General features: G+C 41.0%; 1 protein-coding gene across 2 annotated transcripts in view; it reads left to right on the top strand.

Annotated features, from left to right (window-relative positions):
- elmo1 (engulfment and cell motility 1 (ced-12 homolog, C. elegans)) overlaps positions 1–22,582 on the top strand; it is a gene marked incomplete at both ends in the record, with an annotated part of 60,741 nt that extends 38,159 nt beyond the window's left edge. For both annotated transcript variants that reach the window (XM_083899958.1, XM_083899957.1), the window contains 6 exons: positions 12,205–12,368; positions 15,778–15,890; positions 18,143–18,250; positions 18,370–18,452; positions 20,889–20,966; positions 22,382–22,582. In XM_083899958.1, the coding sequence (XP_083756084.1) occupies positions 12,205–12,368; positions 15,778–15,890; positions 18,143–18,250; positions 18,370–18,452; positions 20,889–20,966; positions 22,382–22,582 (747 nt within the window). The remainder of the gene's footprint in view (positions 1–12,204; positions 12,369–15,777; positions 15,891–18,142; positions 18,251–18,369; positions 18,453–20,888; positions 20,967–22,381) is intronic.
- Positions 22,583–23,136: the final 554 nt, after the last annotated feature.

The following is a 23,136-nucleotide window of genomic DNA, read 5'->3' as shown; positions in this document are numbered from 1 at the left end:
AAGAGAGAGTGGTTTGCAAGTGGTTTGGATGGATGGACGGAGCAAGGGCTGCTGGTGGTGGTGGTGGTAGTAGTAAGGGAGGAAGAGGGGGAGTGTTTGTGTTGTTGCCTGGCTGCGGAGGAGGAGGAGAAGTGGGGAAGGATGAGGCAGGGAGGGATGGAGAAGACGAGGCAGGAGCAGAGGAGAGGAGAGGGAGAGAAGCGGCAGATGGGCTGGTGTAGACTCAACGAGGCGTAAGCAGGTTAGACCAGGACCATGGTCTGTCTTTTCATTAACACACACACAATTTGAAAGATAACCCCCAGAAACTCATGCATGTATACACATTTTCTCCTTTCACCTACCCCCCCCATCACACACACACATCATCTGTATTGTACAATCTGTGGGGTGGGGGGCAGGGCTTTGTTGTTGTGAATGGGATTACTCCACATCATCAACACCCTCCATTTGTCATCATAGGAATCCAAAGCCACCACTCCACGCTGTGTCTCACAGTTCTCGATGAGCTTCATCCAGTGTTGGGGGGGGGGGGGTTTAGACACAGGATTAGAGTGAGGTCAGCCACAGGCTGTGGAATCCTGCCAAACACCTGATTGCATTTGTTTTGCACAAAATGCTGTACAACAATATCTTCTTAGTGTCCTTTTAAACCTGACTTTGTGAAGTGAAGAAATACTGAATCAAAAGTCATCACAATCCTTAAGAATAGTCATTATATTTCTGTAATATAATCTTTTCAGTTTCAGTGCGATAGTTTGAACGACTATGGTTCGTCAGTTGTTGCAGATGGCAGCACGTGCCTTGAAAGCAACGCTCTGCTTTTTTACTCGACGTCATGCTTTGCTCCCAGAGCTCTGGCTCTAGATATTATTGAGGCTGGAGCTGATGGCTTGAGTGACTCTTGCATAAGGACCACTAGGGTCCTCCAGCTCTCTAATATTTGACTCGGAGGATCTCGGAGGCGAAAAGACCTTCACCCTATTTATGGAGAAGGGAAAGTCAAGATCAGAGCTGAAGGTGAAACTGTTCCCGAAAATGAGAGGGAAGTTCAATCCCCCAAAAAAAACATTGTTCTTTGTATTTGTCGGGGTCTAAGTAGAGGGCTCTGGATGAGCTGTAGATGGGTAAGATGAATTGTAACAGACCCTTAAAGAACCCTTGACCCCAGAAAATTGATTGTTTTGTACTGTGCAGTGAGGCACTGTGATCAAAAATCACGGACTGGTCTGGGACACCTCATAACCTCCCCACAGAAAGTCTGGCATGATTGATTTTCTATATTTTTCTGCCTTTCAAAATGTACCAATGCATGTCCTAAGGTCAAGAATGTAAACGGACTAAATGGCAAACGGAAAGAGGAGGTAGCTAGAGGAAGTTACCTCAAATTCTCTTTGAAGGACTGATGGTCTAACCTGTCCTCCTCTCATAATCCAACACAGTAAATATCAAACATGATGCATCTGATGCCATTGCTAGTTTTAGTTTGGTCTTTTCTGCCGGTGTTGTCAACAAGGGACGTCAAGCCGCTTTGTATGAGAATAAATGCGGGTGTTTGAAACTTCCATGGGATATGTACACCAATCACAGCTGACTGTCGTGGGTGGAACCAGTCTAATCGTATCATACCATTTTACTCTGGTACCTCAAGAGAATGGAATGGTTGGAGCTGGTTATTTTGATACTATTCATACTGGAAACCCAAAAAAATCTACCGAACAGAACTGTTCCACTTGGTGGAAACACGGCTATTGTGAGCGAAAGATGGGGTAGTCTGCGATCGGCATAAGTAATGTAAAGCAAAGCTTATTTTTATTGGTCTTTGACATTTTTGTCGTTCTGGCCGAGGGTGATACAGAGGACAGGAGATAATCTGTTTTGTTCAGCGAGACTAACCCGTCCCGTGTTGGATTATCCTCAAAAGCCCCGGCAACTGGAGCCGGTTGACACTCTCATCAACCCTCATGAATCTGTGACTATTTATGTACAGTTCAAGAATATTTAGTCGTGCTGTTTTATTTTTGGTTTTATTTAATCAATAAGGGACACTTATTGTCTGCTCTTAAGCAACATGACATGAAATTGCATCATAATGATGTGACAATAATAAATGCCAGTGCAGGTGCCAAAGGTTTTTGTGTGGACGCCATGTTTGGATTCCAGGAAGCAGCTGATGAAAGTGTCTCACACACTTCCACATGCCAACAACTAGGATTTCTGGTGTTGTGCTTTACATAAAACACAACATATATGACTGGAATCATCAGCCACACCCCCCCAATCCTCGTCCTGCGTTTTATTTACCTTTTTTCTTCCTTTAGTCTTCTATGTCTTTTCCTTTTTGTTTTTCTCTTCTCCCTCCTGCTCTTCCTCATTTTCCACCTCCTCTATCTTGTCTCTTGACCCCCCCCCCCCACACCACCTCTATTGTTGCGTTCAGACAGGCTATTTATATCATGGCCGCCTCACCCTCCCACTTCTTATACAACGCAGTTGTTTTGTTTCAACACACATTTATCCGTGCTAGGCGTATGTGTGCATACATATGCATACGTGAGCGTACAAATAACTGTGCGACTGTGTGTGTGTGTGATGTCGTTTTGTTTTTATGTTTTTCTTTCTTTCTTTTCGTGTGTTACAAGGGCAAAGGGTGGATGCCGAGCTTTCGAAGCTTTGTGTTTGTGTGTGTGTGTGTGTTTGTGTGTGTGCCTAAAGGGGCTTCTCTGATCTCAGCGTTGCAGCGTTGGCCCACTCACGCTGACACTGCCAAAGCCGAGCTTACTAATCAGACCACAGAGAGATCTTCGGCCATTAGCATCAAACTGTCAGAGTTGTATGAGCGGAGAGGCAGAGCTAACGCTTTGCTTTGTTGTGGATCAAGATAATGATCTTGTTGTGTATCGTTGCCTCAGCGGCTCCCTTGCAAATCGGCTGGGGAAAAAGACGACTGAACTCTAATTTACTCTTTGTAATTATTGATCTGTTCATTTATCTGTGTGTTTCTTTCTAAATGAGTGTGCATTATTATATAAACCATGTTGTACGCTGGTTACAATTATGTACTTTAGGCTCCTTATAGATGAGGAAAAGAGCCCACAAAGGCTCTCAGGTGTTGGACTTTTCCTTGATATGATGCTGGAATGTGGCCACTGTAGTGTTATCATTGTTGGTGATTGTATTTCCTGAAGTATGCTCGAGTATGGGCTCAAGTTGAAGTGTTTTCTCCTGTCTGTGTGGAAGCAATGATTTATTTAAGGAGGTGAAACGAGCACAGTGCTTTCTTACTCTGACATTCTCTGTGTCTTTGGTCATAGTGTCACTGTTATGAGGCTCACCTTCCTCTAACCAAAAGACTCCCATCAATCAGTGCACTTATCACCTTAGACCAGGGGTCTGCAACCTTTAGTATGAAAGGAGACATTTTTGTCCTCTCTTGGAGAAAAAACAGTACTTTGTAATAAAACATAGCATTATGTTGACATAGTCATTTCATTGTTTGTGGAATTAGAAATGAATAAAGCAATATTTGTATTTTATGTAGTTCATGCTTGAGACACACTGTCTGGCACAAGTGTGTGGATTCACAGATGAACAGGACGTCTTCATGTACACGTTACTTCATTGAAGAGTTGTGGTTTCCCATATTTCCCAAATGGTTTCCCATATTTCAAACACTAAGTTTGTAGAGGTTCTTAAACATCATGTTTGACCTAGACACACAAAAGCTATAATGAGCCGCTGTAGAGGGGCTGAAGAGCCACATGTGGCTCTCGAGCCACAGGTTGCAGACCCCTGCCTTAGAACATACATGCAGGAAGTAAAACTGTGCATAATTAAAAAAAAAAAAAAAAAAATTAAAAAATACTTGTTACTATGAAGAAATGTTTGTTCTCCATGGTATTCTCTACCATGTTTGTAGGATCATAAAATTGTTTCAGTAAAATGTTTGCTGCAACACTTAGTGGAAAATGTATTTGCTCTCCTTAAGCAAATGAGCTGATGTGTAGATTAGATTTGTATCTAAAAACTCTGCGACTGAGCTAAATGATGATATTTGCATTTCCTCTGACATAATTGGATGCATTTATTTCACCAGGCATTGAACGATGCATTGTTTGTCAACTGAAGGATGGCGCTCGTTTCTAATGAGAGCCGTTTCCTATAATGAAATACCACCTGTTTTGATGCCCTTGAATGGTTATTTAATCACAACCAATTTGCTCATCCCTGGGAGACAATTAATGCAGAATGTTCATATTTTTCATGTAACAACTGCACCATGATACAAACATTACTCATTACGGCAACACTGTGCACAAGCCAAGGTCAGAACTTGGCTGCCGTCAGCATTTTCGTGGTAGACTAAACAAAAGTGGTGATTTCCTGGGTGTACGTACGCTCCAGTTATTCATATGTGCCGTACTGCACCTCGTGGAGCTGGTTGCTGGAAAATGAGCTCCTCCGACATATTGTCTGACCATGCACTCCTGGCCCCCCCTTATGGCAACAACAACCAGAACTGACCTGCACCTCTCATGCATAAAGAAGAAGACTATACAGTATAGACTGTATATATAAATTCTGGTTGTGGATTCTGACCAGGTTCCTCCCAGAAGAGGTGAATTGGTCAGTCTAAATCGATCGTAGGTGTGAGTGTGAGTTTTCCGTCTCTGTGTGTTGGCTCGGTGATGAACTGCGATCTGTCCAGCTTGTACCTCACCTTTCACCCCATGTCAGCTGGGATTTACTCCAGCTCTCTGCAACCTTCATGTAGAGGATAAAGTAGTAGACAATGATTGAGTGAGAAGCCAAGGAAGTGGGACAGTAATAGCAGTTAGCCAAGGGGAATGATGTTCCCATTTAGAAGAAAATAGATGATAAAGCGTGTCACATTTGAGTGGACACCAGTTTGACCGACAGTTGGTATCGTCCAATAGGTTCCTGGTTGCAGGCGACGTCTATGAACGTCCGGTTTTAAAAAAAACAGACATGACGCCGGTCAAATTCTTGAGGCTTCATATCAGGAATTAATTTTTTAACAAGAAGACTTATGTCCATTCTTTTGTATAAAGTCTATGGAAAGAACAGTATCAATGGTTTCCAGACAGGTTTGGTGTGTGTACATATTGGGAATTTCTGTGAACTACAATATCAGTTCTTTTTTGTGCACGTCCATGCTTACTGTGTAATTCATGCAAATTAAGGAACAAATGAGAATATTTGCAGGATCAGTACATGCACACTGACTGTGTCTGTATCTGCCTCGCCTACAGTGCAGTATGTGCCGTTCCTCGTGGAGCAGTAATCCCATTAAAGTGGTCCCTGGGGTTTTCAGTGATAAAGAAAGAGAGCTGTTTTCCAGTTCACTTTTAAGTTACATCTACCCCTTACCGCTCTACTTTATTTCATTCAAATATCCAGATACGGTGACGTTTTTTTTTTTTTCTTCTTTTTTTACATTGGAGCTGTGCAGGGCAGATATGTAATTGAAATTTTAATGGATCGAAGTGGTGCCTGTTCACTTGCTTTCAGCAGAATTTACATAGAGCCATGACATGGTTGTCAGGAGAACCTTACACTGTACTAAATGTAATCTGGGAGTCTGACTGTTTCGCAGAATTCATTGCTCTTTGTTCTTTTGTGCCGACTGCCTGGCAGCCTTTTGTGTGCCATTTACATTAACATGTCATTCAACCGAGCTTAACAACGTTGGGGACTGAACCTTTAAGATTTGGAATGATGCTGTGAAACCGGAAAAGTGCATTTACTCGGCTGCAGCCAACAGTTATTTTGCCCAGATTGTTGGGTGAGTAGTTTTTATTTATTTATTTACTTTGAGATATTGTTTTTGCGTTAATATTCCAATAAAATTCTCTAAAATTTACTTCTACAGTTATTGTTGAGGCTATTTTTTTTTTTTACTAATATTCTTTGGCTGATCCATAGCCTGAATATAAAGATTGGACATAATCTAAACAAATCCCATTGTGAAGCATCAAGATTTGTGATTTGACCAGCGCCATGACAGTTATAAGACGTCACCTGCAACCAGGCTCCTATTGGGCCAACGTAGCTGTCAATCACACTGGTTTCCACTCATATGTGCTGTACTTAATGGTCTTTATGGTTCCTCTAAATGGGAACGTCATTTACAAAACTGACATCATGTTCTATTGAAGAGGAGAAATTGAGACCATTCTGTAGACTTTCATTTAAATGGATTTCCTTTTGCAACTATTAGTCACCTCGTGGTGGCTTAAATGCCACGTCTGTCCTACTACCTCTATCGACTCATCAGGTAATTACATGTTGTAGAGCGAGTCGAAGGTTGTGGATTCGATTCCCATCTCGGCTAGTCTACATGCCGATTTGTCCTTGGGCAAGACACTGCCGGCTGTGCGCTACACATAGATGGGCTGTATGAAAGTGCGTGAATGGGTGTGAATGCGCTATATGAATACAGACCATTTACCAGTTTGGAAGCTTTCACCGGCGTCCAAATACTGCTTAAGTTATTCTCATGTTGTTGTTTTGTTTACAAATCTATTTTCTGTAGCCATCCCATCTACAGTGTGATTCCAACGGCAGCTGACAATGATGCACAGCAGCAGGTCGCACTGTTGTTTCAGCTCGAGATTTTTTTGGGTCCAAATCTGTAGGAAGTATTTGAAGCATTGCACTGTTGTGACCAAAGCAAAGCCGTGACATTTGTGCTGTCTAACTCCTGTCACACGGAGCTGTTTGTCTTATCGTGTGTGTGTGTGTGTGTGTGTGTGTGTCGTCCCCCCCCCCCCACACACACACACGTCCTCTCCCACAGACCACATGAGTGATGGATTACAAAAACCGGCACAGTTGGCATTTGTTTGCATAGATTAGTGTCACTGCTGTTTCATTAAAACAAAAACAAAAAGCAGAAGGAAATGATATGCGTTTGTCTACATACAAACAAGTCATTTTGAAGTGTTAATATTCGATTTGATCTTGCGTCAACATGGCTGATCGTGGTTGAGTTATTGGATCATTTACAGTGACAGCAGGAGGATTGGCTTCAGTTTTGTACTCGAGTCATAAATCGCTGACCACAAAATTGTCCTTGTTTTTTTATTTTTTTATTTCCCAGTTCTGTCAGCTCCAACAAAAAAACGTCTGCTTCTTTACTTGATGCATTTTTATCAATTTCTAAATTTAATACAACCCGCAGCAGCCTCGTCTCACTCTGTGCAGCAGGATAAGACATGAGTATCCTTTCATGTCCGTCTCTGTGGCATTGTTTCATTTTTAATGACACCACTGTCAAATTTGAAGAAGATAATTATTAATTGAATGTGGGATTTAGTGGCAGTGAGGGAACATGTAATTACCATTTCAATAAAGAGGGAAATGGATTCCCTCTGTTCTCCTTTTCTCTGGATTTAAAAATGCAGGCTGTGACAGAAGTGAAAGTGTGTGTGCGTGAGCAAGCTTTTTTCATTTCTTACTTCAAAGCCTAAAAGGCAGATACTCACTTTAGTGATGGCCCCATTATCATTAAATGAGGTTGACTTTTTGATTGCTTTCAGGGAGTTACAGCAGAGGCATTATTCTGTGATTACTGCATGATTATTTGCCCACCTCTCCCACACACTCCGCAAGATTTCTCCAACCGGCTTTGAGTAGCAGATAAGCATTTGACCGACAGCTGCTAAATGATGTCATTATCATCCTCTTAGGTAAATGGAGCAGCAGCAACAGTCGATTGGTTGCCAAAAAGGGGGATTGTCATTTGTTATGGCTGACACATTTGCCCGTGATGGATGGGGATGGAGATGGGGAGCAAGGAACTGCTCCACTGTCCTGTTTGAGCTGAAACTGAAAACAAGGAAGGAGGAGAGTGAGGGTGAAGGAGTGCGGCAGATTAGTCAGTCTCTTCATTACGTGAACAGCTCATGGACCAGCGTTTAATAACTTTTGCTCTGCCTTGTAACTTTGCTGCAAAGAAACTAGGGAAGAAAAGAATGATGGCCCGCTGTCTGGACCAGATTAAGGAGCGCAAGAGGGAACATAAAAAGAGACGGAAATAAAGGTAGAACCAATCTTGGCTCAACAAGATTATAAAGAAGAGGACAACACGGACAATTATGGACTTAAAGATCCAGTGTGTAACAGTTGGGACAGTTTATTGGCAGAAATTAAATATACTGCCCATAAATGTGTTTGTTTCAGTTTTGTAGCCTTAGTATAAGCCTTTTATATGTACCTTAGGCAAGAACTTGCTTTATGGGGGCCATTATCTTGCACTTCCATGTTTCACAGCACGCCTATAATGGATGTATGTGCACTGCGAACTGGGAGCTGGGGAACAACTCTGCCCAAGTAAACCTTTATCCATAAAACAACAAAGAAATAGGAAGGAAACCACAGCGAGAGTTTGAGTTGTGAATTCTTTCTGTTGTGCTGAAAGAGAGGGATGACAAGAAGAGTCCTTTGTTTGATGCACTGCTCAGTCTCACCAGTAGATGACACTAATTGTCACTAGTTATTACACACTGGGCCTTTAATAAAAAAAAAGATCAGAGTGTAGCTCAGATGATGTCAGTGCAAAATGAGCCTAAATTTATCCTGGGTGTGAGCTCAGCCTGTTTCACCACCGATGACATCACCTCACCTCTGCCAAGGTGCTCTGAGCAATCAGTGCATGGAAAAAAGGAAAGATGCAGATAAAATATTCATAATGCCCGCATCCCCACCCTGTTGTGTGAGGACCATGTGTGCATTTCAAATGTGATGAATATTCGCAAGTGTTAATTAGCAAGATTGCAGCCACATGGGCCGGCAAAATTGTTTTCCTGCCAGAGACATGACTGCAAACAAGGCATATTAATGAACATTCTCGGGGGAGGGCTCTGCTGAAACACCAGCGCTGCATGGCAGCCCGTCTCTGGAGATCGGGATTAGGCTGGAAAGCAAAGCTGCAGGTGACCAGTGAGATCTGCCTTCAAAATCTTCTCGGGGAGAGATTTTGTTTGTGTTTACAATCCGCTGACTTCACTGAAATCCAATTATACTGTAGCTTAAACTGTGGTCATCAAAGCTCAAATTCTTAGTTTAAGATTTAACGCACCATCTGTAATCTTTGTAACAAGAGAAATATATCTATATTCAGATGTTTGTGTGTGGAAAAATTTAATGCAGGCAACTTTGAATAAGCTGCGATTAAAAGTAAGTAGATGGGAGTGATGAACCTCTTGTAGCCTGAATGCACGCTGTGATCATTTGTCTGGACATTTCTCGGCTCAAACGCAGGAGCAGCGGCGGCTACGGCACAAAGCCCAGGTGTAAATCTGCTGTTCTGCTGTTAGCCTGTTTCTTCCCATGAAAATATGATTTACAGGTAACAGGGACGTCCAGACAAGGACAGAATACACGAATCAGCCCACGTATGTAACTCGCCATTAGGTCTGAGGAAGAAAGGGACCGGAGTCTGCATGGATGGATGAGCTGACGGAAGGAAATGAAGGGGTGGGACAGGGACGGTGATCTATGGGAGGAGAAGTGTTGATCTACGTCTTCAACAACGTAATAATTTCATGTTAACGGAAACATTGACTGTATTTATAGACATTTAACTACATTTAATAGCTTTTGATGCTACAAACGTAGCTCTGAACCACATGAAAGGACAGTAACAGCGTCCTGTTTTGGATGACATCCTTCCTTAACCCTCCACATATCTTTTATCAGCGTTATTGTAACCATGTTGATGGCGTTAGAGTTGTGATATTTTATCCCGCAGACAAAAGAGCTTTGCTAATTACTTGTCCAGCATGAGTCCATGGGACTTGGAGCTGCATAGTGAAGGGAACAGCAGCAGCTGTGACTGGCACATGCAGGCACATATTGAGACGGCTTGATTGCGGTTGGCGGAGTGCACATTTTCAGCATCTCATGATGACATGATCAACTGTGCAGCCCGACTGAATGAAGGACTGAAATCCTCATCTGCCCAGTCCTGTTGCGTATGTTCTGTGTTGCCCTTAATCCCGGATTCAGATCTCGTCAAGAAAACATCTCATACACAGTTGTGGGTTTGTGTCGGAGTAAGTTTCACATCAGGATTCATTGCTCAACTGTCTACATTAATGCTAAATATGACTTTTTCTGTAGTTGACCTTATTGCCCTTGTTCCCAAGGTCAAATAATGCACATTTTTATACTACACTGTGAACATATTTGCATGTCAAAGGCTAGTCCCTCGATCAGAGCTGTGTTTTTACATTCAATGCTAATCAAATCTACAATTATAATTACATTTGCAATCCTAAAAGTGTAGTTTAAGTCCAGGCCTCATCTTTGATGCATTCTAACATAATGTGATTGAGGAGGATGATCCCCCTTGCATTTTTGTGTCTTTGGGTTGAGCGCTTGTATTTTAAGCAGCTGAAGTCTTGTGTCTTAAATGCATCATCACTAGCATAATGAGACTATTGAGAGTCCAGAGGTTATCAAGTTGATTAGTAATAGCTTTGCAGTAAACACAAGCTGGAGGCGCAGTTTTATTATCTGGGATTTTGGCTCACTGGGCCTTGGCATGGTTGTTATGGCAGCAGAGCCAGATGACACTGAATATTAAAGAACGAGCACAGACCAATTAGAGGGAAAGTCCACTTGTCTTTCTTCACATCAGTAAGGACATTAACATAAAACACCCTTATTCTTATGGTCTGACATCCTTATTGTCCTTACAAGGCTTGAAATACTTACTTCTGCGTATACTGAAGCATTTGAACAACAAGACAAACGGAGAAAAACACAATCAGGAGAAGTGGGAGAGAACATGAGGCGAGCTGGTGTGTTTCTTTGTCACCTCGGTGTGATCCGATTCGGTGAATCAGCAATCGCACACCCTGAGGAAGTTGCTAACAAGGCTGAGCCGTTATCAGGGCTTCTTGTCACGTCTGCCACCGCCCGTCTGCAGTAACTGGAACAGCAGGGCTCCACTTTACAAAAGAAACAAAGAAGCTGTCAAGTTTATTCATATGGCCGAGTATCACATTTTAATGTAAGCAGGATTTACTGGCCCACTTCAGCCCAAGCTCGGTGAACTGCTCTCGGTTCTTTGTTTCAGGGGCATTTTTGGTTGCTTTTGAACAATCCCGGCGCTTTTTCATCTGCGTTTCCTCTCAGTCAAGTCTCTCGTGACTAAGCCCGGAAGCCTTTTGAAAAGAAAGACGCTGTCATTGAGCTATATTTGTGTTAATATCCTAAAAGTGCAAATCACTGTCAGACTCCACAGCTAAGTGGAAAATGATAAAATCAGTGCAGATTTCAGTTTAAGGATTCGTTTTGAAGTTTCACGAGTGCAATGTGCAGGATCTCCTGCGTATAAAGAGTCACTGCTTTATTAACTGCAGAATCATGTAATGCAGTCTGCTCCATTAAAGATGCTTTTCTGCGCAAATATTTCAAATGTGTCAGATTTGAATTTTCTTAATTACATGTGAAGACTGTTGAGCTCTTATTTTTTACCTGTAAAAATATAAGAATACACATCTGCCAATGTGCATTTGTAGCCTTTTGTAATTGGGGTTATAGATATTGCTTTCCTGTTTCTTTTCATATCCTTAAATTCTTAGAGATTTTCTAAGGATTTGCCTGCCTGTCCATCTGTGGAGAGTGTTTGTTGACCTTAATTCTCTCCTAACAGTAATGCATATGCAGCGGGCTGTTTGAAATGGACATGCGTGATGTGTTTTTATGTGTTGCTCTGAAGCACTTTATCATTGTATTGTTTACTCCATTGATCACAAAGACCCCGCCGATGAGATTGATGACGTGGAACATTTCTCATGTCATGCTTCTGCAGTCAGACTAATGGTATTAGCTTGCCAGGATATTATAAGGAAGCTCTGTCATGCACTTCCCTAGCGCTTGATACTGAAAAGCACAGTTGAGGAGCCACAGATGAATTATTCTGCATTGTTCTTTTCCTCTTTACGCTGCTGTTCGGTAAAAGTAAAAAAAAAAAGTCACTTCATTAATCATTTTCGTTCTTCATTAAGCTTCTCTGATCCCCAAAAAGTATGATGGGCTGCTTTAGCCTTTACCAGCTGTACTGAATATACCAACAGTCGAAAAAAGGACGTACTGTCTTGCATGTCTCTGGTGTCTATAATAATATCACGCACCCACTGTGTCCTCTCTCCTCTCTCCTTTCCTCTGCAGGTAATGCAGGTGGTGAGGGAGCAGATCATGCGAGCACTGACTCTCAAGCCTAATTCTCTGGACCAGTTCAAGAGTCGCCTGCAGAATCTGAGCTACACGGAGATCCTGAAGATACGCCAGTCCGAAAGAATGAATCAGGAAGATTTCCAGTCGCGTCCAATTCTGTGAGTCAACCAATAAGTGGCCAGTATGATAGTGTCGCAATCATGGGACATAGCTTCCAGTTTTTAGGATGAGTCGAACTTGGAAGTAACAACTCATTTAATCGCCACAAAGGGGCGAGAGCACTGGTTACACTGGTGTTTAATTGGAAGTTTAAGGGTGAAATAAGCTTTTGGGACATTGGGTAAATATTTTCTTGATGAGTTAATGGTCTCCATCACAATCGACTTTTGGGTACGGATAAAATTAGCTTGACCTTCAATGGAAATAAATTATATTCCCATTTAGAGGAAAATAAATAATAAAACATGGCACATGTGGACACCGGTACGATTGGCCGCTACCATTAGTTTCCTCATCATCATATACATCAAATGTTAATACTGGTTGACTGAAGTGTACAAAAGGTGCCATATTTTCTCTGTTGAGGGAGTTGGTTGTATTATATTCCAGCTGTTATTAACCATGTGATCAAAAAAATAGGATTTAATTAGTATCAACAAACAGGAGACATGGTTCATTAATTCATACTCTTGGTAATGTATTCTTTCTATTATCGCTTTTCATTTGTCAACCAAATTCCAGCTGTTGACCTGACGCATGTTTGCACCTGTGCTTTCATCCTGTGATTGAAAATATGCATTGAATCAAATTGTCTGCAAACACCGTTCCCATTGGATACTCCGTTAACAACCCTGGAGCTCATTACGCATGGAGAGCCGGTCTGTAATAGATCGTTCACTGATTTAATGCAGTGCTCTGTAATGGAGAACATTGTTTTGTCTTGCCTGTATTTAATGGAGTAACAAGCGTTATTGAAAATTTGTTTCACATACAGAGAGCGTGTCTGTTTGAAAAGTAATCAATGCTGAGCCAAGGGCTTATTGAATCAATACTGGAAGGCTGGAGACCAAACCTTTGCAGTCAATTATTTGCAGTGAGGGAGGCAAGAACAAAAGGGGAAACTGTGGTGCAAAGAAAAAAAAAAATTTGACATTTTAGTTCCGTGTCCATTCTTTTGGATGTAGTTTTCATTCATTTTTGTAAAATAAGAGTGTACCTAAATGCAATCAGTTCACAGACATTCTCAGTCTGTTTTCACACATTTCTTTGAAGAGAACTGAGCAATAAGTAATTGAGATCGAATCAGACGCTGAAATTAAAAACTTTAGATCACAGAATAACATGGAAAGCACAGAGCATCGCAGACTGTCGAGTCTCCTTCCAGCAGTGTTGGTCTACCCGAGCGTGGAATTTCCCCCTAATCAATACTGTGCGGTCATGATTTGTAAACATAATGAGCACAGAATGTCAGGCTGCAGATTTAAAGGAGCTAACGTATAACATTGCTGCCAATTTTCTGCCCGCCAATTATTGAAGGCAATGGCTTCAGAAATCAGAAGGAGGGTGAAGGGGAGACTTTAGTAGAGCCGCGTCTGTTCTGAAATGTCCTCGCTCAAAAAACATTAAATGTCACCTTGGCTCTTGCTAGCAGGATTTAGAAGTACTTTTTTTTTTTTTTTTGTAATTCACCTGAAGCTGCTTGCACCAAACACACAGAGCTGCTGAGGACACGCTCACAAGAGAACGTTAAATGTATGACTTAATCCCCCAGAAATTAGAATGAAAGGTGGTTTAAATGAAATTGTTATCGAGTCCCTTTTCCACCTGTGCTCGGCACGATTTTACTCATAAACTGTGAAGTTACTGTTACTGTATAACGCCACACACAAGGTTTAAACATAGCTCTTTCTTTGCTTCACTTCTTTACTTTTAACACCTAATACCAAGCAGAGTGCTACTTGGCAACACACCAGCTACTTAACTCAGTTGTCTGTGGTTTTTCTGTATGTGTTGGAAAGAATTAGAGTAGAATGAAACTGGAGCTGCTTCCTGAGAAGAGGGAAAGAAATGATCTGTGTCTAGACGAGACACAGGGATGAGGCAAGTGATCATCATTGCCGCTCCTTCCTTTTTCTGCTGTTTTTCGTGGATGTCCAACTACAGATCAGTGTGATGACAAGAGTGACTGATGAGGCAAATACAGAGAGAGAAAATGAGATAAATCTGAAACAAGAACATGTACCTCACCTGTTAGAAATGCACATTTACGTCCGACTTCTCCAATAAACAAAGAAATTAAATGGAAATGTCTCAAGAAAAAAAGATGAGGAGCGGCACTGCTGTAGATATTATGCATAATTCATGCTGACAAGTGTTGTGCGCTCCACATTAATAAGCAACGCAGACACACATGCATGTCGATGCATGAATAAATGAGTGATCTAATCAGGAGCAGAAGCGCCACAGATTTCCACTGATCAGCCTTTTGGGAAGCAGTAGGACACATTTCTGACTGTGTTCATTCCGGGTGTTTCTAATTCTCTGTTCCCTGCTGGCAGTCGGTATCTGATGAATAATGCTCGCTTTCAGAAAACCCAGGGTAAAAGGAAAAGAATTCACTTCGTGTCTTACGGCGTCATGTGGCTTCACTTCTGACTGCTCGCCACATGGGATGTGTATGGTTTACAACATTTAGATACTTCTCCTGAAGCTGCAGTGCTTCACTTTTAAAGAAATGAAATATCCACGACATTCAAACTGTTGTCAGATCAGTTCACACAATGCTGATTAAGCAACTGCACAGTTCTAGTAAAGCGAGACGGCTGGTGTTAACTGTTAAAAATAAACCTGGGTGTTCAGACGGGCTGCACAGTCGGATTTGAATCATGATCAAGAATTTGGCTTGAGATACTGAAAATGTGCACTCAGCCAACAGCAATCAAGCTGCCTCAATATGTGCCTGCATGTGCCAGTCACAGCTGCTGCTGTTTCCTTCACTATGCAGCTCCAAGTTTCATGGACTCATGCTGGACAAGTAATTACGATACCACTTTTTTGTGTCCGATACTGATACTGATATCACAAACTCAAGTAGCTGCCGATATTAGTTTGATACTTATGAACGTACGAAGCTGTTAACAACACATTTATGCTGAGTCATTTCAAAGACATCATTCCCCAACTGCGTAACAGATATCGTTGTCATGAACAGCGCAAACATGACTCAGCTAAAATGCCTTTGCTGAATTTTATTTGCATTTGCAGTCTGTGCAGAGGGAAGCATGTGACATGTAGGAATTTTTGGATTGTATCAGATTTTACATCTGTCCGATTTCTGATCCAGTGATTTTGACCAATATCGGACCGATACAATACTGACCGATACTGATTCCCATCCCTACAAATAATACTACGTTAAAAGTTTTAGAACAGATAATTATCAAAATACTGTAGAAACAAACACCTCTTTCTCTATTTTGAGGGGGAGTGATAGAGGTTTTGTACTGGAGCTTCAGATGGATAATACTGTATGTGGTGTTTTTTTTTGTGTTTTTTTTTAATCTGCAGGGAGCTGAGGGAGAAGATCCAGCCAGAGATCATGGAGCTGATCAAACAGCAGAGGCTCAACAGGTTGTGTGATGGAACCTGCTTCAGGAAAATCAGCAGTCGAAGGAGACAAGGTGAGACATGCAGTTCTGACACACGTGTGCTACACATCCCTGACGTGACATGACCATCAACCACCCTTCATAATAAGCACATAGGAATTGAAATATATATATATCTTCCTCTTTGCCCATGCAAAGTTTATTTGCCCCCTTCCCTCCTGCGTATCCACTCATCCCTTTTTCATATCAAAAAATCCACAGGAAATAATTTTATCTCAGGAGATTTTTGTATCCGCAGTGCTGCCGTCTTCATTTCTCACACAAGTCTTCTGGCCCTCTCTGCCTTTATAGCGCCGACATAAAGGGACCTCTTATGCCTGTTATTCCTGTTATTCAAGCGCATACATACAGTAAATCAATGTTTATTTTACTCCTGCACATACAATTTAAAGTCATGTGATTAAAATCATAAAGCTCTGAATCCTGGATGACACAGGCTGCAGTCTTCAGGAAATTAATGTAGACGCTGCCCTGCAGTAACCCTTTACTTACTTTTGACCATTAAGTCGAATCAAATCAATCAAAACATGGCTGTTTTTTCTACTTCTTCCTACGTCGGTGCACTCTGACATTTTCAAGACGTCTAAAAATACTTTGCCATTCAGAAAGAGTGGACGTACGCTGTCGCTAAAGCGCTTCGGTTTAATTTAGCACAATAGCCCGTAGCGTTTACGCTTGCTTTAACCAGCTGCAGCAGAACGCTGACTGTAAGGAAAGCTGTCTGACTGCTTCACGTCAGCTGCAGCTGCAGATGTCTTTTCCTCGGAGGACACTCAAGTCAAGGACACACTGTATGTTCACAGCAATCCCCTCCATATCTGTTGATTCCTTACTTTCTTTTGTGGTTTGCTTTGTTTCTCTTGCATGCATGTGTGAATATGCAGTATAACGCCATCGTATTCCTGACAAATCTATCCCTCTTGTCTCTGGAACAGTTTCACTGATTCTTTAAGTATATTCATGCGTCAACAGTAAGGGAGCACTTTGTTTAAATCCGTACATAAAATCAGACACAATTTCACAGTTATTTGTTCTTAGATTGGTAAATGATATGCTGCTATGTGTCGTGACCCTTTTTTTCCCTTTTTTTTTTTTACATACATAAAAAGTCGCTGATTCTCCCTCTCTCCCACTCATCCCTCATCAACTATTTCAAAGCCTGCACGGACTCAAGTATTTACATCTAATATTCATTTAGTCGACTCTTTTTTTCTTTCACCCTCAGAAGTGCAAGTCTGTCCATTACAAGGAGAAGCTTCTCTCTAAAAGCTCACGATGATGGTGTTTTGATAGGTGGATGAAAGAGTAGAGAGTCTTTTAAGTGCAGAGTTCTGGCAGGCTGCCGCAAACCAATAGAGGCACAGAGAAGTGTGCTCTGTCTAAATGATGCACTAATGCAAAAGTGAACTTGGAGGTTTGACCTGGTGTTGTTGAATGTTGTCATTCTAGAGTTTAATTCGTATTAGGACTTCCTGGACTTGCATGAAGATGGTTAAATATACACTTTGGACGAATACAAAAAAAACTCCAAGGCAATTTCTTGTAAATTTTATTTACAACACTTTTATAAACTAACGACAACATGTTTTGACCTCAACATTCAAGTCAAATGCTTTTATTAAGTATTTATTTTATTATGAGCATTCTAAAAAACACAGATTGTATGATTTAAAAGCACAGTCACATAAAAATGAGCAACCTCCTCCCTTTTTCCAGTTGTTTTATGTGAAAGATTTGCACATGCAAATTGCCCTGAATGTTAATACACAGGATTGGAAGTGTACATGTGTTCTTTTCTATTTAGCACTTTTTAAGGACCATTATCTTAGCTGTAAACAGCATTTATTACATGAACGATTGCTCCTCCGTGAGCCTCGCGTCTCTGTAATTTTCCTGCTTCGTATATAGATTTTATTATTGTCTTGAAAGGTAAACAAATCGAGTCATGGTCAAGTTTTGCCAGGGGAAAAAAAGAGCCAAGATTGTCCTCTCTTGATCCTTACTTGTGTTTTTTTTATTTATCTATTTTTTTTATATCATTTTTAAAATGATAAAAGCCATCTGCTCTGCTCTCATGCACAGTACTACAGCCATCTGTGGATTTTCCTTAAGGCTCTTTTCTTTTTCTCCTCATCTTAGAATTCTTTTGGCACAACAATTTTCTTCCCCATCGGTGACTCATCTAATCACACATGACGTCTTCTACCAGTGCATTGCTTGATAACTCGACTAAATCTGTCTCCTCCTCCAATCTTTTCTCCCAGATAAATTTTGGTATTGCCGTCTGTCTCCGAACCATAAAGTCCTGCACTATGGAGACCTGGAAGAGAGCCCTCAGGGCGAGGTACCCCACGACTCTTTGCAGGACAAACGTGAGTACAGCTCCTTACATTTATCATTAAGTCATCCTTTTTAATGAACCAGATACTTGAAAAGACGCAGTTGTCATAGGAATAATGTTGTTGTAAACACACTACTGTCCTCTCTGCAGTGCCTGTGGCTGATATCAAAGCTGTTATCACCGGCAAGGACTGTCCTCACATGAAGGAGAAGGGAGCCCTGAAGCAAAACAAGGTGTGTGTATGCCACATGTGATGCGTCTGCGTGTGGGCGTGTGTGTGTGTATACAAGAGAGAGAATGTGTTTCTGTGTGCGTGAGAGGCTTCATAACATCATGTCGGTTACATAATTCTGCTTTGGGGAAATAACTCAGTAACTTCGTGATCTCCAGACGTAGCCGTCGGTGACGTTGTGCAGGGATAAATCACAGGATAGTCCTTTAGCTGCAAACACAAGTCGCAGAAGAGCCACGTAAACATGCTGACGTCTTTTCTTTGCCCTGGTTAAATTTGAAAGTAACACAGCTCCGGTGCCCACTGTGGTGCCTTAACTGGAATGAAAGAGCCATCTTGTGTGTGTGTGTGTGTGTGTGTATGTACACCTCGGCCTCTCCTCTCTAAACTTCCCCCCAGCATGGGACTCAGATATATTGGATGGTGGATAAATAGCTTTGAAGACAAAGGAGCATGTCTCCTTCTCGCTTTGTCTCTTTTATTACCTTGTCGATAAGTGCGGGTCGTGAAGAATGACCCGAGGGGGGATCTGTGGCTCTGTCACAGCCTCGTGAATGAAAACACAACCAGATTTCATTACTCAGTGTTACAAAGCCAGTCAAAGTCACCTCTGCTGGCTTCAGAGCAGAAAGTGCACGCAGAGACGGAGGATGGATGTCACCGATATTCAAAAACGTCCAAATGTAGCCTGAAAGCTTTGGAAATTATCCCATATTTAGTGCCATATAATAAGAAGAATACTACACGACATTTGTACAGCACCTTTAATACAAGGATTGCAGCTTCACAATAAAAGGAAAATAACTTTTAACTTTGAAATAAAACAAAGGATGCAAATAAAACAGTAAAAATACAACACAGGTTTGAATAAAATAGGAAAAAGCTTGAGGTTAAAACCATGTTGTAACTTTAAAGGTGCCATATGTAAGAATGTGGCCAAAAACGGTTACTACATTCAAACCGTTTTCTGACGTACCTGGCAACCCGTCGTTGCTGGGCAGCTTAGACTCTACTGACTGCAATGATTGGTGGATGGCAGTAGGTGGCGCCACATGCCAAAACATGATTTCAAAACATAAACATGATTTGCAGTCTGCAAAATATTTTTTTAATGCAAATATTTTGTCTGTACTGTTGTTGTTGGTGAGTTCAGTTTGTTATATGAACATTATTCCTGAGTCTCTGTGACATATTAGGAGGATTTTATGGCCAGTTGCTTTAGATTTATTACATAATGCACCTTTTAAAATAAACTAAAAAAATTTAAATAAACACAACACAAGGTGGAATAGAAAAAGGAGCGACTTGAAGGCTGTAGCAAAAAAAAGATACGCTTTAAGTCGTCTTGACCTTGGTTCAGATGCTTTCTGTGCCTGATGAAATGTGTGTCACTTAGAGAAAGGAGCAGTCTGCTCGTCACCTGCGCTGCACTTTGCATCTCATTTCTAAAGGCAGACCTTTTCGCCTTTATGTGCATTTTCAAAAGGAGGTGGAAAAGTGTGGAAAAAAACAAAATAACCTGTGTGTCTAAAGTGCAGGTGCAGATTTGTGTAAAAGACACCGAATTTAGAATAGAACACGGTGTCTTTTTTATGACATGGAATAAAGAGTAGAGTTGTGTCTTTGTGGTTCCACACTTGGACTCACAAAGCTGTTAAAGCACTGGGAGATTGTGTTGTAGTTGTCAGTTACGCAACCACAACTTGGAATAGTCCAGTGTGGTCTATAATCCAATATATTCCCTCAGCCTGCTAATGCACTAAGATGATAAACACAATATTTTACTGCCTCTGCATTGTAACATCAGCATCTCGGCACCGTTTCCTCTTCATACAGCCCCTTTTTTCTCCATCTCCTGAGATTAAAATAAGATTTTAAAGCCCTCACAGCGCTACTTTTTTATGATCTTGTAAGTCAGCGCTGAGTAGGAGTGAATCAGCATCATGACATGTTTTGTTTTCTTATCTGAACGCGATCTTATCAGCGCTGCCTCATTAACTCTGCCAAGGTTTGCGAGGCCCAGATTGTGTAATTGCTTTGTGCCTTAGTAAATTAGAGCCTAATTTCACGCAGATTGCAAGCACACATTTTAATGAATTGCTTTCACGTATACACATCTGTATCGTCTTGTCCCCGCACTATCCTCCCACTGCGTTCAATCTGTTTTCCACTCGTGGGTTTTGTGGGAATATAACAAAGTATGTCATTTATAATGTCTAGTATCTAAGGACAAGCCGTGTATGTCTCTACTTTGACTTCTCTCATGATGGCAGGAGGAGAAGAGAGAGGGAGGTTATATAGTGTGTGTGTATGTATATATATATATATATATATATATATAAATCTAACCTTTTCTTCTTTTTTTTTCTCCCTTCATTTCTCCATCCCACCTCCACTCCTTCCGCCCTCCCCACCTGTCACCCTTACTTCTGTCCAGGAGGTTTTAGAGTTGGCCTTCTCTGTCCTCTACGAGTCTGACGAGTATCTAAACTTTGTTGCTCCGGACAAACACGAGGTAAGATGACACTGTCACACACACACATATATGTATATGTATGTATATATATATGTGTGTATATGTATATGTATGTATATTTAATATTATATATGTATATATATACTGTATATATAATATATATTAAATTAAATATACACATATTATGTGTATATGTATATATATGTGTATATGTATATTATGTGTATATGTATATATATGTGTATATGTATATTATGTGTTATGTATATATATGTATATATATGTATGTATATGTATATGTATGTATATATGTATATATGTGTATATATATGTTTATGTATATATGTATATATATATATACAGTACAGACCAAAAGTTTGGACACACTTCCTCATTCAAGTAAATGGAAAGGTGTGTCCAAACTTTTGGTCTGTACTGTATGTATATATATATATATATATATATGTGTATATGTATGTTTATGTGTGTATATACATACATATGTATATGCATGTATGTATATACTGCAATTCATCCTGTACTGTATTATTATTATTATCCATATTTTATACTATTTTTACTCTTATATTTTAAAATTATTCTGATACTTTTACTTTCAGTCTCGCTCTTATACATGTATTTCTTGTTTCGTACTTTGATTTTAAATACTTCATACAGACTTCTGTTTTCTAGTCTGCTTTGTTTACCGATGGCTGGAGCAACTGCGGCGAATTGAATTTCCCTTCTGGGATTAATAATGTTTAATGTCTGTAATGTGCAATGTTTAGCTCTAAGTTAGGATTATGCAAAGGTTATAAAGATAATGAAAACACCCAGAGATCCCTGATTGAGACTTGAACCAGTCCTAAAGGGACTATATGTCAGATATGCAAAATAAAAATATTGGACAGCATCATCCCCCTCCTCCTCCTCCTCCTCCTCAGAGTTATGTGGTTGCCAGATTTGATGATCCAGTTCCGCACAAACCAAATTATTAATCTATGAGTAACTACACTTATATCCATTTTTTTCCCACTACGTAAACATAAAACGTAAAGAATTTAATTAAATGTCCAGTTCTACATAAACTGGCCGTATAATTGTTGTCAGTATTTGAATTAACAAGTTTTTATCAATATCTGATGATCAATCATGGTAATTTGATGACTTACAGCTCCTTTAAGTCTCAAACTTGAAGACTTCAAACTTCGACACTGTGTGTGTGTGTGTCCTTGAGCAAGTTTGTAATTAGATTAAGAGAAGAAGAAGAATAAGGCGTCTACACTCTGTTTCTCCTGAGTCACTGTGTTGATGATGAGTTTGTTGAAGGTCTGTCTTTAAAGCAGATGGTGTTTCCATGTTGTCGGCTGCTTCCCGACTTTGTAAACATCACTTGCTTGGTTATAGACTTCGGTTTCTCGCTCCTGATTCATCTCCGTCCTCTGTGTCCGCAGTACTGCGTGTGGACAGACGGTCTAAACGCCCTCCTCGGTAAGGAGATGACCAGCGAGTACACCAAATCTGACATGGACACCCTGCTCTCGATGGAGATGAAGCTCCGCCTTTTGGATCTAGAGAACATCCAGATTCCGGAGGCCCCGCCCCCAATTCCCAAAGAACCTAGCAACTATGACTTTGTTTACGACTGTAACTAGACCGACACATAACCCAAGCAGAACCCAGACCCATTCAGCACCTACTGTACTCATTGGACCAACCCCCCTCCCCCTCCCCCTTTTTTCTTATAAACTGGAACAAAAATGAATAAAACCATCTAACATTATAATGGAGAGAACGGTCCATGATAATATGCTCTGTGCACTCGAAGGACTCTGGGGCGATTCATGCTCATCGGTTTTCCATGGAGATGAGAAACTAGGAAGTATTTGTTTGGCCTGTCACTGGTTGTCCTGCATCCTTTTCCTCACTCTCCTCCTGTGTCTGATGTTTCTAGACATCCACTTCTTCTTCTTCTTCTTCCTGGCCCGCGGTGCCAGCTGTCATCTTGCTTGAAGATCATTCGTAGACAAAATGCGTAGAAATTCTATTTGATTCAGCTTCCTTGTTGTTTATGCTCATGTTATTATTTTTGTCCTCAGGGCTTTTGTGGGGAGGGAGGGTGATTGTGTTGGAGCATCGAGGGACAGAGGGACATGGGGGGCGGGAGGGTGGTGTTTTTGCGTTCTCTTGTCAATTCCCCAGCAGTATT

This window comes from Microchirus variegatus, assembly GCF_963457635.1.
Source record: "Microchirus variegatus genome assembly, chromosome: 13".
Lineage (NCBI taxonomy): Eukaryota > Metazoa > Chordata > Actinopteri > Pleuronectiformes > Soleidae > Microchirus > Microchirus variegatus.
The sequence above is the reverse complement of the archived record's forward strand: the minus strand, read 5'-3'. Positions and strand labels throughout refer to the sequence as shown.